The 18,241-nt window shown below is 32.0% G+C and overlaps 1 protein-coding gene across 2 annotated transcripts in view; it reads right to left on the bottom strand.

The window, feature by feature from the left end:
• LOC148282922 (xibalbin-1-like) overlaps positions 1–18,241 on the bottom strand; it is a 220,861-nt gene that overhangs the window by 80,020 nt on the left and 122,600 nt on the right. For both annotated transcript variants that reach the window (XM_088224296.1, XM_088224297.1), the window contains exon 3: positions 13,681–13,713. In XM_088224296.1, coding sequence (XP_088080422.1) covers positions 13,681–13,713 — 33 coding nt within the window. The remainder of the gene's footprint in view (positions 1–13,680; positions 13,714–18,241) is intronic.

The raw sequence follows: 18,241 nt of genomic DNA, 5'->3' as shown, positions 1-18,241 counted from the left end.
ACAATTAATTATTTAAAATCCATTTCATATATTTTTATCGGTATAAGTGATGTGTGATATTTCCCTATTGTTAAAAGCCATATAAAAATAATGTTCAAGCGAGCATTTTTTGCTTAAATTGGGATTTATTTGAGTTTTTAATCGCTTTGAAGTGGCTACTTTTTGTCATAGAAGCCTGTTTAAAATATTTAAAAAACACTGAACAGAGCTCTGAAAAGCATTATTGGACTGAAATGGGATTCCCATGTGAAGGATATTTACTTAAATAAATACTTTATTTCAAGGTGCACTGCATGACATTATCAACACTATTTTGAATATACTGCAATTTAATGTTGTAATTTTTACTGCGCGTAAGAATACATTTTTATATCAAGTTTTCCATAGGCTGAACTTCTTCATTTTGGAGGTCCAAATGAGAAGCTTTTGTTCAACACTGGACTGGAGAAGAAGGGTGGTAGAAGATATATAATAGTTTTCTACATGAAAAATATAATGTATCTAAAATCTTTAAACATAAAAAGTTCAACTACAGATTACCGACAAATATACTTTGGATTTTCATGTAAATATGGACATTTTTGTAGATAAATTTCGATTTTAGTTTATAGACAGTTGAGAGACATGGTGCTTTACCAAAAAAGATTAAAAAAAGACTAGAGTCCTTCGAGATGTTGTGCTACAGAAAAATATTAGGAATTTGCTGGAGAGACCACATTACAAATGACGAGGTTTTCAACAGAATCGAAGAAGGTAGGCACCTAATCAAAACCATCTCAGAGAGGCGAGCCCGGTGGATCGGCCACATTATGCGCCATGAGGGTCTCCTGCACGACATCATAGAAGGAATGGCTGAGCGGACAAATTATAGAGGGCGCCCCCGACGGGAGTATTTGGAGCAAGTGTGCGAAGATTTAAACTGCGTCTCATTTGTCGAGCTGAAGAGGGCTGCAGGGAATAGATACTAATGGAGGACGAGATGCAGGACTTTGCTGCAAACCTATCCCCAGGATTGGGACTGCGAAGAAGAAGATAGTTGAAAATAACTCTGTTAACTTCCCATGATAGTGAGGCCCAGATATGATAAGAAAATCACAGGTTTAAACATAATATTTGTCGAGGCTATACCGACGGAATGAATTAAGTCAACGGTCTTTATATACTATTTCAAATATTTTTTAATATACATAGGTGCAAGGTGTTGATTTAAAATTTTTTGCTATGCCTTGAATAAAAATTACTCTTTGAAAGCTTAAAAAAAATTCAAAGTAAAGAAAAAATTGGGGGAAATAATGCGTTGAAAGAATAAAAAAGATTTAAATGCGATTATCTCAGAACTAGTTTGAACGATAAGACATGCATTAAGATGCATTCTGTCGGTAAAGCCTTGATGTTTAATATACAGGTTTATTGAAAATGAAAAATAAAGTAGTTAGTAGGAATTCAATTAGCGATAAAAATATATATTTATATACTTGTTTGCAATAATTAATTATTTTCGTTGAAACATCGTTTACCAAAAGAAAATAATATGAAATAAATAAAATATGTAGCAATAAAATGGCTGAACGAGAATTCTTGTAACCTGACACTGTTGGAGATGTTATGACTCGAATCGGTTCTTTCGAAAGCATTTCGTTTTCAATTTGAAGCGAGATAAATAAATAAAATCCTCCCTCCTAGGTATAAAAGATAAATTGAAAAATATAATATGGTATATTTGTAAAGGTATGATTTTTCAATCACAGTTTGATACGTAACAAAATATGGCGTTTTATAACGAGAATACCTGCTTATATCACCTGTTATTGTATTTAATTTGATTTCATACTTTCTTCTATCGAAAATAATTGAAATTTTTGATTAAAATGAAAATTGATGAAAGACGATATTTTGCAATTGGTTATATTATATTAGCTAGAAAAAAAACGTTATGAAAACGTAAAATAATAATGTAGCAATATAGTAAAATAAGCGCTTTCAAATTTTGAACAGTATTTTAAGAAATGCGGTCTCCGAACGAACACAAAAAATAATTGTGATTTTTCTCAAGTCTGGGTCTTTTGCGCAGTAATTCATCACTGTAATTGGGCCTCTTGGCCCGTTGTGGAACAAAATAAAATGTTTAAAAAAATGTTTTTTATAATTAAGTATTCGTCGGCATGTAAGGCGGATTCAACATTTTCAGGAATTTAGCAAAATTACTAAATTAACTTACCCTTTTATACATAAAGAACCATAGAGATATTATAATATAAAGGGATAACACTCCACACAAATCCGAGCTAAAAAGTCGTTCCCAAAGGAAAGGAATAACCAGCGAGGGAGCAAGTATCGTCATGTCATATTATTCGAATTTGACAAGTAAAACAAGTAGTACAGTGGAATACAGGGACTGTAAGTTCTATTCAGTATATATATCAGTGGCGAATGGTGATATTATTTACCGGTTAGTTTGTAGTTAGTTTTAGAAATTTGTTTAGTCTCTCACCAGTCTAACGATGTCGGTCACGACGAAACCCGGTCACTGGTAAAAATTTATAAGTAAAAATGGGATAAAACCATATACATATTTTTATTATTATAAATAAATGAAAATTGCAGCTTTGGAATATTTTCTATATTTACATAGGTAAAATTAAAATATGTGATTGCGCAGCAGGATTATACGTCGCAAAACGTAAATATTTTGACATTTAATATTAGGTGTTCACGAGTGTTCCATTGTGATCGCGAATACGATAAACAACCATGGTGAGAAATTGTTATCACGTCGCTTATTAGCACGTCGATAGTTATTTGTGATTGAGCTACAGGTGTAATTTAAACAGAGATACTCTAGAAACATCTTTGATTACGAATAGGAGATGATTCCACATGGACACTATATGAGTAAAGGGCATTTTACATGTGGACAATAAAATGGATAAGACAATATTGTCATGTCCCAGCTACGTAAACACCGTGCAAGACATAACGCTAGGACAATACAAAAATTCGGCCGCAATACACACGTGAGCGCTGAAAAAATGAATACACGACAGAGTTTGTAAAGAGCGAATTCACGAAAACTGTTATAAATTTTATACCGAGATGTATTTGAACTGTTTAAGGACGAACTAAATAAAAATGATTGTTTTGTGCCGCGAGAATAGCCTGCCCGTTTATCTCGGTGGCTATGTCTCTGGATAATGTTTTGTCCTACAAATTGCTGTTTACACGTGGATCATGGTCCAGAGACATAACAATATTGTATTGTCTACGTGTGGCCTTTTAAGAACCTTGAGAAGAAGGGGTTATTGTGGATGGGAATCAAAAGGGTTCTATGAGAATAAAAACGAAGAGGTTAACCACGAACTAATAAGCGAGAGTAGTTATTTATTCATTTTAAATAAACAAACAGTCGACAATGATATAATAACATTAAAAAAAAAATACAGTTTAAAGACAGACCAGCAAAGTTTCTAAATAAAAATCATACATATTATTTAATTGTGTTACAACAAAAGGATGTGTTTATGTGTATTTGTATGAGAGTAAGTGTAGATGTGTGTTTATGTGTATTAGGGTGGGAGTAAAGCTCGGGTTTCCTAGGACAGCGGTGTCCGTATTTTAACGGCCGTAGTGAACATTGATGCGGTTGACAGCCGTCGTAACGGTGACTAGAGAGTGGTTTCCTATAAAAATAGTGTTGATAACACCGTTAAAAAATAAAACCACTCTCTAGTCACCACTACGACGGCTGTCCACCGCATCACCGTTCACTACGGCCGTTAAGATACGGGCACCGCTGTCCTAGGAAACCCTAGCTTAAGTATTCAGGAGTGTGCTTCATTAAATAGTAAGTGGAATCGTATCGCAGCCAGAAATAATAAGTCTTAATTTATTTTTAAATAAATTAAGGGGTATGTAAAATATATCTATAGATGAAAAAAAAACATTATAGTTAGAGCAGGAACGATAGAGGAAGGAGTGTTGTGCATAGTTAGTGCTACAGACTGGCAGATGGAATAAATACTTATTTCTTGTCACGCAAAACGGGACATAAAGATTAATTTTGGAGAGTAGGTCAAAAGAGTCTACTTTATTATTTAATAAATTATGTAAATAGCATAATTCAGATACAGTGCGTCTATTTTCAAGGGTAAAAAATCCATTTTGTTTGGCAGATTGGCTGTAAGTACAAAGCGTTTTATTGTCAAGTGAACACTCGTCCAAGGTTCTCATATTTTTCACACACAGTACTGTATTGAATAAAATATATATAATTTCTTCAAAATTTCTCAAACAATTTACGCTTTGTCCTTTACAGCATTTGAAATTTTCGTTGTAGATATATTTACTTACGATTTATACACGAAAGGTGTATCATTAAAACATGCTTGAGACAAAAGCAATTAGAAGTAATTCAAAAAGTTTTCTTTTGTTTTGCTTAAGGACGTTATCAAAGTATGAACAAGTTTTGATTAATTTCGAAAAGTTCGATTTTATTTGGGGTAGGTGAAAATGTAAAAATACCTATTAACTGCTCAACTTTTGTAATTGTTTTTCTCTTGTTATTAGTCTAAGACATTAAGTAGAGCATAAGGGCGCCACCAAAAGCCTCCAGGTGACCTTTTCGCAAGACAGAACTTTTGTCTCTTTCCACGTCAACCCTGCGTTCCTAAGTTCTGGAATAAAGTATTCCGGAACAGTGAAAGTCCACAGGTGTGCAGAAGAGACAACTTGGGTTAAGGTTCTCCTGAGAAATTAACAGCACGCCTCCAAGCCAGGTCCACCGCTGCAAACTCAAGACGTTTGTTACAGGAGGCTGTTGCATCTAGTATATCCAGTAAGATCGGGTAAATTAAATTCAAAGAATAAGACTTAGTCTTCATTTTCCACATCAGTTTCTAAAAGCTACTTTGTAGGATCCGACTTGGACACGTGCTGCGCATGCCTCAGGAGAACCATAACTCAAGTTGGCTCTTCCTCACAACTGTGGCTACTGCAGTCCTAGGAGATGACGATCTTTCGGTTTTGGATTGACTTGGAAGAAGAAGAGACTGCTGGCTGGCGATAGGGTCTCCTCGAGGCGTCTGGCGATGTCCACACGCTCCACTTAGGAGCGGATTTGAAAAAAAAGAAATAGAAACACGTAATCACGAACGCCTTTGAAGTAGTGAAGACTAATATTGTATGCGTACATGATTATACTCAATTATAAATGTGCCTTAACTACAGATTAGTGGCTTAATGTGGTTCAAGTCGGTCTGTATTGAACTTTCACATGACTTAGTGCGGTTATGTGTGGATTAAATTACCCCATTTTAATCTAGGGTTAGACCGTGGCTTATAATATTTATTAATTAAAGTTTTACAAACAATTATTTTATTAAAAGTCAGGGAATCTCACTTATAATACGAGGCTTTTGTAATTTAAAATATATCTTTGTGAAACATAAGTTATTAAACAAATGACGCATGTACATTTAAGCTACAAATAAAATGATAAAATTAAAACACAACGTACACATTTAATAAATATATTTTTTTATGTTTTCCACCAAGCATCGATAAGTTATATATTATAAAATTAAACATTAAGCTTATAAAAGCTTTTAAAGGCTTTTAAAAAACCTTAAAAAGCCTTAAAATGATTTACATGTAAAAAGTATCCAGAGAACTAAAATAACGTCCCTTTATTCAATGATCAAGCGAACTTTCAATATAGCCCAATATACGATGTTTAATTGCAATTGTCCCTCTTTCAGACTCTTCGCTTCTTCCCTTCCCTATTTTTTAACTGTTGTTCCAACAAGATTAAAAATATCTATAAAAATCCTCGTTAGATCTGTTAATCTTTTTAATTTATTTAAATAAACTACAAAACTGCTACAAACTTGTAGAGGAAATAAACCTCTACTAATTGGTGACTAACGACAATTTTCGATACGAATGTGCGTACATCGGTATCATAAAGGATAAATCACGGGAGTCACATCAACGAAATGTTTAGAAAACAAGATTTTGCGATAGTGTGATTTTTAAAACATTATAACTTTTGAACTAAATGAGAAAATTTCAATCGACAAAGAACTTTCAACGTAAAATAAAAAAAATATATTATTGTTATCAAAAACATTTTTCACTTTGTGGTATGACATTTTACACTTATTTGTTTATAAATTTGTATAAACCACTTGAATTTTTTTATTACACTTCGACCGGTTTCGAGGTTACTACCTCATCGTCAAGAATTTAACAAACTTATAATTACACGCGTTGCTATTTATATAATAAAATATTGTATGAAAGAGACAGAAAATTGAAAGAAAGAGAGAGAAAGAAGATAAAATAAATTATAACGGGAATAGTTTATATTAACATACTACAACAGATATAAACAGCTCCCCAGGGAGTTGAATCCAGTCCTTGTCTACAAAAATTTGGACAAACTCAAAATATTGTTGATAAATTACCTGGTCCATGAAGAAGTATAGAAATAGAAAAAATAATATTTTCAGGCGTTGCCCAGTATGTAGGAGAAATAATTAAATTAGATGAATCTCACCCGCATAAATAAAGGTTTCAGATTTTAACTTCACAAACATCAACAGATGAAAGAATTGAAATAATGTAGATGTTCAAATATAGGCAGAACGGTGAATGTTACACAGTGTGTAAAGTGGCCACTTAAACCAGCCATTGACAGGTCATAAGCCCTGTAGATGCCTAGACTTCTATATTACCTTCTCTTAAATGTTCTTCATATCTTTTGTAGTATGTTAATATAAACAGCTCCCCAGAGAGTTAAATCCAGTCCTTGTCTACAAAAATTTGGACAAACTCAAAATATTGTTGATGAAAACATATATTGAAAGTTCTATTTACAAATGAATTTTGAAAAGGTTTTTTGGAACATTTAGATATTTTGAATTAAAGAAAGAAAAAATATGGAAAATTAAAGTTAAATTAAAATGGGTATTAGTTTGATTTCCTATTAAATATTAATTATGAAAATGGGAAAACTAAAAAAAGGATAACAAAAAAGGAAATACATAATATTTATGATAGAAATAAGAGATTCTAAAATAAATAAATTTTTACCGTTTAAAACAAGGAAGTTAGGCTGTTTAGATGTATGACCAGCAATATGTAAACAGTTATAATGTATACTTTTACTCCACAATGTTTTGAGTATGTCCAAATGCTTGCAGACTTGCTGGATTTTCCATCTAGGGAGATATTTATATAAATTTGTTACAACAGAGAGGGAAACTATTTTTGAGAAGGGGATATGGAAGTCTAGGCTTATGATTTGTCATTGGCTGGTTTAAGTGGCCACTTTACTCACCGTGTAACATTCACCATTCTGCCTATTTTCGAACATCCGCATTTCCTGAAATCCAGTCCGCTAGCATTTGGACATACTCAAAACATTGTTGAATCAACTACCTGGTTAAAGAAGTAGTATGAAAATTATAAAATTGTTTTCAGGCGTTGCCTAGTAGGTGAATTAGTTTAGCCGGATCGATCTCACCCGCATGGTGAAGTTTTCAGCTCTTTTACTTTACATTAATAGCATTAGTAATAGATCTCTAAGAATGTTGGGTTTCGTTATCAGAACCACTAAATATTTCAAAGATATTGGTGCACTTAAAATAATGTACACGTCACTTGTAAGAAGCATTTTGGAGTACAACTCTACAATCTGGGCTCCTCATTATTCTAGGCACCAATATTGTATTGAAAAGGTCCAAAATAAGTTTTTACGATTTATACATTTTAAATTAGGTGTTGGTATTGAATTTTTAAATTATGATTTGTTACTGTTTATTTTGAAATTATTAAGACTAAGTGACAGGAGAGTTATAACTGATTTATTAAATTTATATAAAATAATCCATTCCATGTTTGACACCCCTGCACTTTTATCACTAATTAGTTTTAATGTACCGAAAAGGACAACTCGGCAAACCTACCAATACTGTGGCAACAATTCTTCGACATCATATGGTAAAAATGCAGTCATCAATAGACTTCACTCTCTAGGCAATAAGTACCAGGACATTGGTAACTCTTTTCACATGTAATTTATTACATATAGAACGGCTCTTCTTCTTTATTTTATTGGTAATAGTTCTAGGTAACTATTTGTTACTTTTGCTAAAAATTTGTTTTAAACTTCTTTATTAGTGTTTTTTTTTATTTTTTCGTTTCTTTTCTTAATTAATTTATAAATAAAAAATATTTCTCTTTATCATTTTTTTACATCATTATATATTTTTATACATAAACATATACTATTTACCTAAATATTAGTTTTCAATAATAATACAGATATATACATTTTTTTAAATGTTATTCAAAATTGTCTTCTTAGTTTTTTTTTTAACTGGTTCAAAGTATTTCTAATACCAAATTATCTTTTTTTATCGATAATTCTATAATTGATAATATTTTATTATTTTATATAGTTTATATTTCTTAGACTTTCTAAATTAATAATATTGTTTTAAATGCTCTGTATTACTTACAATTATGCTTACATGTATGTATATTTAATTGTATTTGTAACTAATATGTAAAAGGCACTAAGTGCCGTTTATTTTAATAAAATAAAATAAATAAATAAAAGTCAACAAATAGAATATTGAGGAAATGTGGATGTCCAAATAAAGGCAGAATGGTAAATGTTACATAGTGTGTAAAATGGCCACTTAAACCAGCCAACGACAGGACATAAGCCCAGTAAATGCCTAGGCTTCCATATTCCTTTCTCAAAAATGTTTTCCCTCTCCGTTGCAACAAATTGAAATATACTTTTACCACTCATCAAAGCTATCGTATATATAACTAAATGTAAATTGCCGTAATAAATATGTAACCAAAAAAAATAAAAAATTACTATTAATTTGATAATAATAGTGCGTATTAAAATAGCGTATCGGAGACTCATATTTCTGCTTTAAAACAGAGGGGACTTCAGATTTTTATTTCAACTTAAAAAAACAGTCGATGACGTAAAAGGACTAAGGTGTTTAAAACACGTCTAAAAAAGCTTATTGCGATGGTCTCTGCGTTTTCAGCATCATAATGGCAAAAAGCGGACACCTGTGTTTCATCCTCTAACGTACAGATATTATTAAAAATATAATTAAAAATATACAATAATTGAGTGTGTACAAAATATTGTATTGAAACCAACTGGTCCAAGAAGAAGTTTAAAAATTGAAAAATTGTTTTCAGGCGTTGCCTAGTATGTGAAATAATTCAGTCAGATGAATCTCTTCACAACAATAAGGGTTTCAGCTCTTTAACTTCACTAACATCAACAAATGGAAGAATTGAAAAATATGGATATTCAAACATAGGCAGAATGATAAATGTTACACAGTGTGTAAAGTGGCCACTTAAACCAGCCAATGACAGGTCATAAGCCCGTGAATGCCTAGACTTCCATATTCCCTTATTTAAGGTATTCTCCATTCCTTTTGTAATTTGTTAAAAAAATTAAATTTAATAAAAACAATTTGTAGCAATCCATTAAAGGTTATAATCACTTCAAAATTAGAGCGCGCAAATAAACTATAATATTGTCGTATTAATCTGTGTCTATACAAATGTGCAGTTCAAACATTTTATGTCTACCCACATTATTTTAACAGTACGCAATTGAGTGAAAGTAGTTTACCGCGTTTAAGATAATTATACTAGTATATTTATCAAGATTATTCGTTTTTCTGTATCTATCGTTTTGAAAATTGTGCGTAAAATGCACAATTTATAAATTAAAACAGTTTGGTAAAAAAACACATCGTGTGGCGTAGATTTCCAGCATTTCTAATATTAGTAGTTAACCTCAAAGAACCGTGTTGTTTAAAATTTACATTAATGTAAAGTGAAAAAGTGTGTTTTCATTAAATGCTGCGGAGGCAGAGAAGGGCGAGTGATGTATTGCGCGCCCTTATATATTATGTCCATTGGGCACTGCGCTTATTTATAACGGCGGCCTCCGTGGTGTAGTGGTCAAGACGCTTGACTCACGCACGGAAGGTTCCGGGTTCGATTCCCGGTGAGAACACAAAAATTAAAAATGTGATTTTTCTCAAGCCTGGGTGCTCTGTGATGTAATTCACCACTGTAATTAGGCCTCCTGGCCTGTTGTGGTGCAAAAAAAAAAAATGTAAAAAAAAACGTAACGTTCTCGTTTTTCAATCTCTGGTCCCCACATTAGTGTAAGCTTTTAATAGCATGTGTCATATCAGCGCGTTGATTTAATATTTTAACGAAATTACTTCAGTGTATAGTGGGATTTGCATGTTAGTGTAATTAGTGTCCAAACCAAGATTCGGGCTCGTCTCGACACCGGTTGATACTGAAATGTCGGTAAGTGATAATGTACATTTTTTTACGTTATTTTTTTATATCTTTGTAAGTGTATTCATTCGTGAACAAGCCATGACTAGATTGACGACATTTTTTTCCATGTCAATTAAAAAGAACTAGTTAAATTAATTTATTTATATTTCAGTAGTTTATTTGACATTTTTTGAGACATACGTCCCAACTCCATGGGACTAAAAGTCCTGTGTTGAGTTAGGACGACCAATTAGTTGACAGACATACGAGTATGTCACCACGAATATTCTTTAAGGTCAAGAACATAATAAAAAAATTAAATTAAAAATGTATTGCACATTAATATGGTAAAGAGCAAACTCAAACATTCAGAGAATAATCGAGGAGTTTCCCACTCAAATCCCTCCCACTAAAGGAAATCCAGTCTTTAAATCCTCCTTTGAAAATATTTATAATACCAACAAAAAATGCTTAAATATAGATCGGTAAATACGTATTTGGATTTTAAACTGAAAATTTTCGGAAGAGAGTTTATTTTTATGCAAATAATTTTGGCTTCTTTAAAAATAACAAGAAAGGCTAGGTGTGGATTGAATTGCCCAAAGTACCACAAAGTGCAGATAAGAGTCAGAAGGATAAAGAAACGGAAGAAACAATAATTTAAATAAAAATATTAACAATATTTTGAGTTTGTTCAAATTTTTGTAGACAAGGACTGGATTCAACTCCCTGGGGAGCTGTTTATATTAACATATTACAACAGAGATGAAGAACATTTAAGATAAGGTAATATAGAAGTCTAGGTATCTACATAGGATTATGACCTGTCATTGGCTGGTTTAAGTGGCCATTCTACACACTGTGCAACATTGACCGTTCTGCCCATATTTAAACATCTATATTCCTTCAATTCTTTCATCTGTTGATGTCTGTGAAGTCAAAGAGCTTAAACCTTTATTTATGCGGGTGAGATACATCTTATTAAATTATTTCACCTACATACTAGGCAACTGGCCACTTTAATCAGACAATGACAGGTCATAAGCCCTGTAGATGCCTAGACTTCTATATTAACTTCTCTTAAATGTTCTTAATTTCTGTTTTAAAATGTTAATATTTTGAATAGATTAGTTTCCATATCGAATGCAAATATAACAGAAGACAATAATAATGATAATTTTAAAGGGCTAGCTTGCTAGGCGTGTTTACAGAATGTGACAGATATAATTTCTAAAATTCCTAAAAACCGGGGCGTGCAAACCGTTTCGGCATATCTAGAAAAATTAGAGATCTGCTCAAATCAGCTAAGGACCGGAATCCTCCTGAAACCGACGGTGTTTATAAGCTTAATTGTAAAAATTGTTCTAAGGTGTCCATCGGCAGACTTCCAGAAAAATTAAAGCGGGAGTAATGGAGCATACGGGTGGATGCAGGTTCAGCCGCCCCGAAACATCGTCTTTGGTCAAACACCACATAGTAACAGGGCATAAGTTTTCTTCTGAGCCGCTAATTTTAGAAAGACTGTAGAGTCACCCAACTCGGTTGGTAAAAGACTCGATCGAGATTTATAAACACATCAAAAATATAAATAGAGACGATGGGATGCGATTAAAATCATCCTTGTACCCAGTTACAAAGAAAGCACAGAAAAAACGTACTGTGAAGCGGCGCAGATTTCAAATTAAACTGTAGACATTTATCCTCATAGGTTTTTTCCAGTAATACACACATCAACCTTGTTCAGAACTTACAAAATTCTATGATCAAATTATTAATCAAGAAAAGATCGTACCGTCAGCGACACGATTCAATATCTTTATTGTATAAATTTAAAATATTTTATTCGTTTGAGCTTTATTATGGTCCAAGCGGGTTTCTCAGAATGCGCCTTTATCTAAATATATAAATAAATTGAAGCATGTAAATAATACTTGGTTCACTTGTGTTGATGGACTAGCTCTAATAATAAATACGGGAAAAGAACACTGGAGTACAACATACCAAAAATGTATAATATGCTCCCATTCAATAAAAAAAAAAAAAAAACTTATCTCGCTCAAAAGAAAGACGTCTGCTAAGAATCTGGATTTTAGAACGTGGTTTTTTATATTGAAATTTTTTTGTGTTTTTGTTTGGTCCATTTTTTTTTTTTTTTCTTTATATATATTTTTTTCCATAGTAATAAGAGTTTTTATATGTTTACAGAATTTAAGAGATAAGATTGTGTATATTTATAATGTCAGCCTCGTGGTGTAATGGTCAGCGCGTTAGCCTGCCATGCAAGAGGTCTCGGGTTCGATTCACGACATGGATGATGTGAAATATTTATTTAAAATTGAATATTTCATAGTCCCTAGACTGGAACCTAAAGCGTAAGACTGAACATCTTACCTTCATGTAACGAAAATGATCAAGATACGCTGCGATTGGTGTACCAATGCAGTGCCCTATGCACCATTAGGTGCGGAAAGGGAATGATAATAAAAAATAAAAAAAATATGTACATTAGAACTTTACTATTAGCACCTGTTGACGAATTGCATTTTATGCAGTTCAGTAGGACTTGCTAATTTATATGTTAAATTTTTGGATGCTTTTGATAAATAAAATAAATTAAAAAAATCATAAATTTTTATCTACTTATACAAATAACACCAAATTTGATGATGAACGCTGTAACGCGATCCGAAACGTCGGTAAAAATTACGAACGGCATGATAACACTGAAAATCTAATTTCGCAAGTTTAATTTTACCAACGTGCCCTTTTGCCTCGTTTAGAACATTTCTACCTTAATACTGTTTTTGGGAGATGCGTCTTTTATTTAGAGACAGACAATATACTCGTAGAATCAAAAAGTCAAAAATTCACAAATGAATTTTCCTGATATTTTTTAAGTTATTCACTAGGAAGTCTTATCAAGAAACATTTACGAAAAACATAGATATTACTTAAAGAAAAATGTTAAACTGGAGATTTGGGTGATTAAAAAACAAAATACATAATTGTACATTTGAGGGTATTAGAAGCGAACTTTAAAATCTCTATTGAAGGAGTTACTGGGGTATTTGTGAAAAACTTTGAAGAAAGATTAGTGAGATTTGTAATTATGCTTCACCAACTCAATGGAGAATGCTTGCGGTGAAAGTTTGCGGTGTCAAGTAGTATAATTGAAATATGTTTTTGCAAGATTTTGAATTAATTATCGTTTAGGTAGGTAGGTTTTTACGTATAATTTATTTTGGGATTAACAACTAATTTTCGTTTTTGATGGAGATTTCTAATACTGAATATGAAATGGAAATGTTCGTGGTAATGACATAAAAAATTTCTTACCTGAAGGTAACTCTGGACGTCCATATGCACCACCTGTGAAAGAAAAATTATTTAAGTATCAAACTTGTTTTTAAATCAAAGAAATAAAAAAATATATATATGTTACTCTATACATCGAGTTTTCTTTCACACGCCATATACATGTCACAAAGCATCGTGTAAAAAAGTATTTTAATAAAAGAACAATGTTTGATAGGTTTCCATGTACAAAAATAATTACAGCATATAATTAAAAATAGTCCAGAAACCGCATACGCACATCAAGCCGAAGGCGACTCAACTACTCATACATAAGTAGGTTTACGTTTTGACCAATTAGTTTCATTGTAGACGTCGCTCAGTACGCAACTCCTGATTGGAATTCAACTATGCCGTGTTGTGTCCTTTTAAAGTTTAGAAATACTGCTAAGATCTTAAAGAAACAGGATGCAATCACATTTCATCTGTAATTTGCAAATGAATGTATATAACATATGCATTACTTAAAAATTGAATTATTTATATCTGTCAGATCGTCAAAGAAACAAAATGGAAATTCCGTTAGTGTTGATGGGTAGATTTTTTTTACCCTACTTTGCTCATCTAATAAAAGAACTAATGAAAATAAGACCTCGGATTAAACAACGCCGTGGGGGACATTTGAACGACATTATCAAATATTATTTGATATAAAAATATCCGTTTTATGTCAAATAAAATTTGTTTTAAATTTTAAGTTCAAAGTTCAATAATTCAATTAATCTTATAAAATGACCCATTACTTATCTACTCTGTTGTGTCAATCAATGTTTCAGCGTGCACAGTAAAATTTTAGAGAAATTAACAGATTACTTTTTTTTTACCTTACATTTGTGTTATGGTTTATTTTTCCCATCAAGCAACATTACCCGGCGACTTCACGAATACGCGCGGCGAAAGTAAGCTGGAATGGGGGAATTATTGGTCACAGTCCGATATATTCAAATATGATTCTACGCTCCTTCTAGACTATTCTTTATTCTATGTATTACTGGTTTAAAAAAATCGTTTGCAAACAATTGCACCTTAATTTTATTTTAAAATTTACTTAACAAAGTACTTTTAAATATCGTAACAATTATTATTTACTATCACTATGATATTATGTTATACGCCTACCTAAAAGACGAATAAAATGAGTAATATTCACCAGCCCGTGGCTCTTGAATCGTCAGAAATATCAGGTAAATGTGCAATTTACCATTTGAAGGAAAATCGAAAAGACACCTGACGTTTCAATTTTGAAACATAAATTATATTATTTGATTTTGGCATCATCACATTCGGACTGAGGTCAAATGGTTATTATGTCATTAAATGTCGCTCTGTTTGTGATATAATATGATATAAAAAATACATATTTTTAATTAGTTGGTTTAAAAAACTATATAAGGAGATTTATAGAATTTGAATGCGGGAATGCGGGCAACAAAATGAACGGAGCACTAAGCACAGTAATTTCTAATAAAAATATGTCAATCGAAGCTAAACTGGCAGTGCACAACGGAGTTTCAGTCCCAACACTTATGTATGGAAGTGAAACATGGAACTGGCAGAGGAAGGATGAAAGCCGAGTGAACGCGGTTGAAATGCGATCTCTTAGACGAATGTGTGGGAAATCAATGTATGACAGGGTTACGAATGATGAAATCAGGCGAGAGTGTAAATCTGAGACAAGTATAATTGATAAGATTAAGAAAGGGTCTCTGAGATGGTTTGGACACGTAGAACGAATGGACGACGAGAGAATGGTAAAACAAGTATATATGGCAAAAATGAAGAACAACGTTAGACGAGGACGACCAAGGAAGATGTGGCATGATCAGATAAACCAAAATCTTAAGTCTGGTCATGTCAAAAGCAGACAGAACCGAAGGGCATGTATGACAAGATGTATGAATGTGGAAGAAGCTAGGATTGTATGCCAGGATAGACGTGTGTGGCGGTCCATTCTCTCTGCCTACCCCTGAAAACGGGGAAATGGCGTGATGGTAGTAGTAGTAGTAGTAGTAGTAGTATAGAATTTTTCCTGCATTTTCCGAATCTGCTTTCCAAATTCTCCCCTTGCAAATTTCATAACGTAGGCACAGTATAACTTCGATTATCAGAACTCCGACTATCCCAATCGCTTTTGCGCAGAAAAAAAATTAAGACGGAAACGCACTGCAATTCGCAAAATAACGACTTGGCTGCCCGAAAACGGATGATGACAGTCAAACAGCGTAATTTGACCGAAATGTTCAGTAAGCGATGACTTTTATTTACAGTACTGTGCGTACATACCGTACTAATGTACAGCACTTCTAAAAGTGTTTCATTGAATTAATTAAATGCTCATTTTGAATAATTCATTTCCATTTTCAACACACATACAGAAACAAATTAAAATAGACTCCTTTTTCTGAAAAAATACAAATAATCTCAATAAGGTCCAGGCCTAATTGATTCGGATAGTTGAAATTCTACTTCATAATGTACATACATAATATCATGATTAATTTACAAAACATATTTTTATTAGATTTTGCTAGTATTACAAAGATTTTTTTTTGCCTATACTAAAAATATGTATATGAAAATATGTCACTAAAAAAACGCGACATGTTTGGCATTGATAGTTGTGACGTCAAGATTCGTGACGATGTTCTAAAAATTCTGATGGTTTGAAACAATGTGGAAAATTAACATGAATAATGACGTATATAACAAAATTACAAATTTAAAAATACTTTTTATGCTACGAATAAGTAGCAAAAATATTTTTTTTTACTAATAGTATTTCATAGACCATTTTTACTTTTAAATGTAAAAAATGTGAGATTTTCCTATTGTTCTTGTAACTAAATCGTTGTTGTTCAGTGTAATTGCCTAGTTGGTAAAGATTTTTTTTTAAAAACCTAAAATGTAAACACGACCTGAAAATGAATAAAAAACAAGAAAATGATGTGTATGACTTGAGGAGGGAGGCTTTATTGTCCAATTAAGTGGAAGCCATTCATTTCATGATGGTGCTTATAGCATTGTGAACATTTTACGTCATAGTACACGGTGCATCAAACTTTATGGTATGGTGGTTAAACAAAAACTAGATAAAAAAATATTCAATTAAATTTGCGGATACAAAAAATATCACGTCTTTTGTATATACATATAAATGGCTACTCTTTGTTCAACCTTTCATACATGGAACCTCTTTTTGGACAGTGATGTGTTCCAAATTGTGTACCGTGTAAAAAAAAAAGTATACTAAAAAAAAAAAGATGCTGGATAGGTTTCTAAAATATGACCTGACACCAAAATACTTTGAAAAATTGCAACAGAGATTATTCACTATTGCTTCCATATATTATACGCTAAGTTAGTAAAAGAGTGATAATCAATAAAAAAAAGTATGGAACGGGAGCAAAAGTAAAAAAAATAAATTGCTATTACTAGTGACCGACTGAAGTTTGGTTTAGGTTTCGGCCAGATTTGTCAAATAAAATGAGTCATGGCCGCGGTTTCGATTTCGGTCGAAAATTGGCCAAAACTTCGGCTCAGTCGAAACCTGCGGTGCGGATTACGTTCGGCTGTACTCGGTTGGAAAATTAGCACAGTTGGAGATGTTCGATTGTTGTCCATTCAATTTAGTTATTGTATTGCCATTGTCTAACATAGAAAATAAAAACTACACCGATATTATGATTTGTTTGTTATACTGTTACTTAAGCAGGTACTTAGTTACTTATTTGTAATCGAATTCCAAAACTAAAAATATAAACATTGAATTGAAGTAGGTACCTAAGTTCTTTTTTATGGTTAAGTTTTTTTTCTTTATTAAAGCTTTCTACCAAATCATGATAATATCGGCTGAAAATAAGTTACGTTAACTTACAATAAACCTAAAACATATAGTCATTTTTTAATTAAGAAATTGTTTTTGCAAATATCAAACTCTGCTCTTTTTACAACAGGGGCGCACTATATTTAGGATTACGATATTCATGAATGTATTGAGTGTTAGTTAATATTAGTAAATTATTACCAATAATCCAGTTAAAAGACGCAAATGAGTAGAAATCAGAAAGAGTTTAAGGAAAACAGATGTTTTCTGGTTGAGATCCACAAAATACATATGCTGTTTTTAAACATTCAAATACATTTTGTTATACGCAAAAAAAAACATCATCCCAATTTTTTAGTAAATGCATTCTCATTGAATACAATTTTTACGCTCCTAACTTTTTTTTCACACATTATATTGTAAATTTTAAGATCTATAAATATGCGAAGCGAAAGCAAAGCTTATTGAAAAAAACCACACGTAAATTACTTAAACCGTTTAAGAAGAGTTTAGTGACATCACACGTACAGAAGAATTATATATATATGATGCATAAAGAGAACATAACAAGGAACCAAAAACCGCTTAAAACAAAAAAAAAACACTTGTTATATTTTTGCCTTTTATTTAATTGTGTATTTTATTTAACACTTATTTTAATGAACTTGTAAGATTCAACAGCAAAAAATCTAATTTTAGGCGTTTTGAAGTGACTTATAA

This window comes from Micrasema longulum, unplaced genomic scaffold (genome assembly GCF_059751315.1).
Source record: "Micrasema longulum isolate JH-2025_06_02 unplaced genomic scaffold, ASM5975131v1 h1tg000278l, whole genome shotgun sequence".
Taxonomy (NCBI): domain Eukaryota; kingdom Metazoa; phylum Arthropoda; class Insecta; order Trichoptera; family Brachycentridae; genus Micrasema; species Micrasema longulum.
The sequence above is the reverse complement of the archived record's forward strand: the minus strand, read 5'-3'. Positions and strand labels throughout refer to the sequence as shown.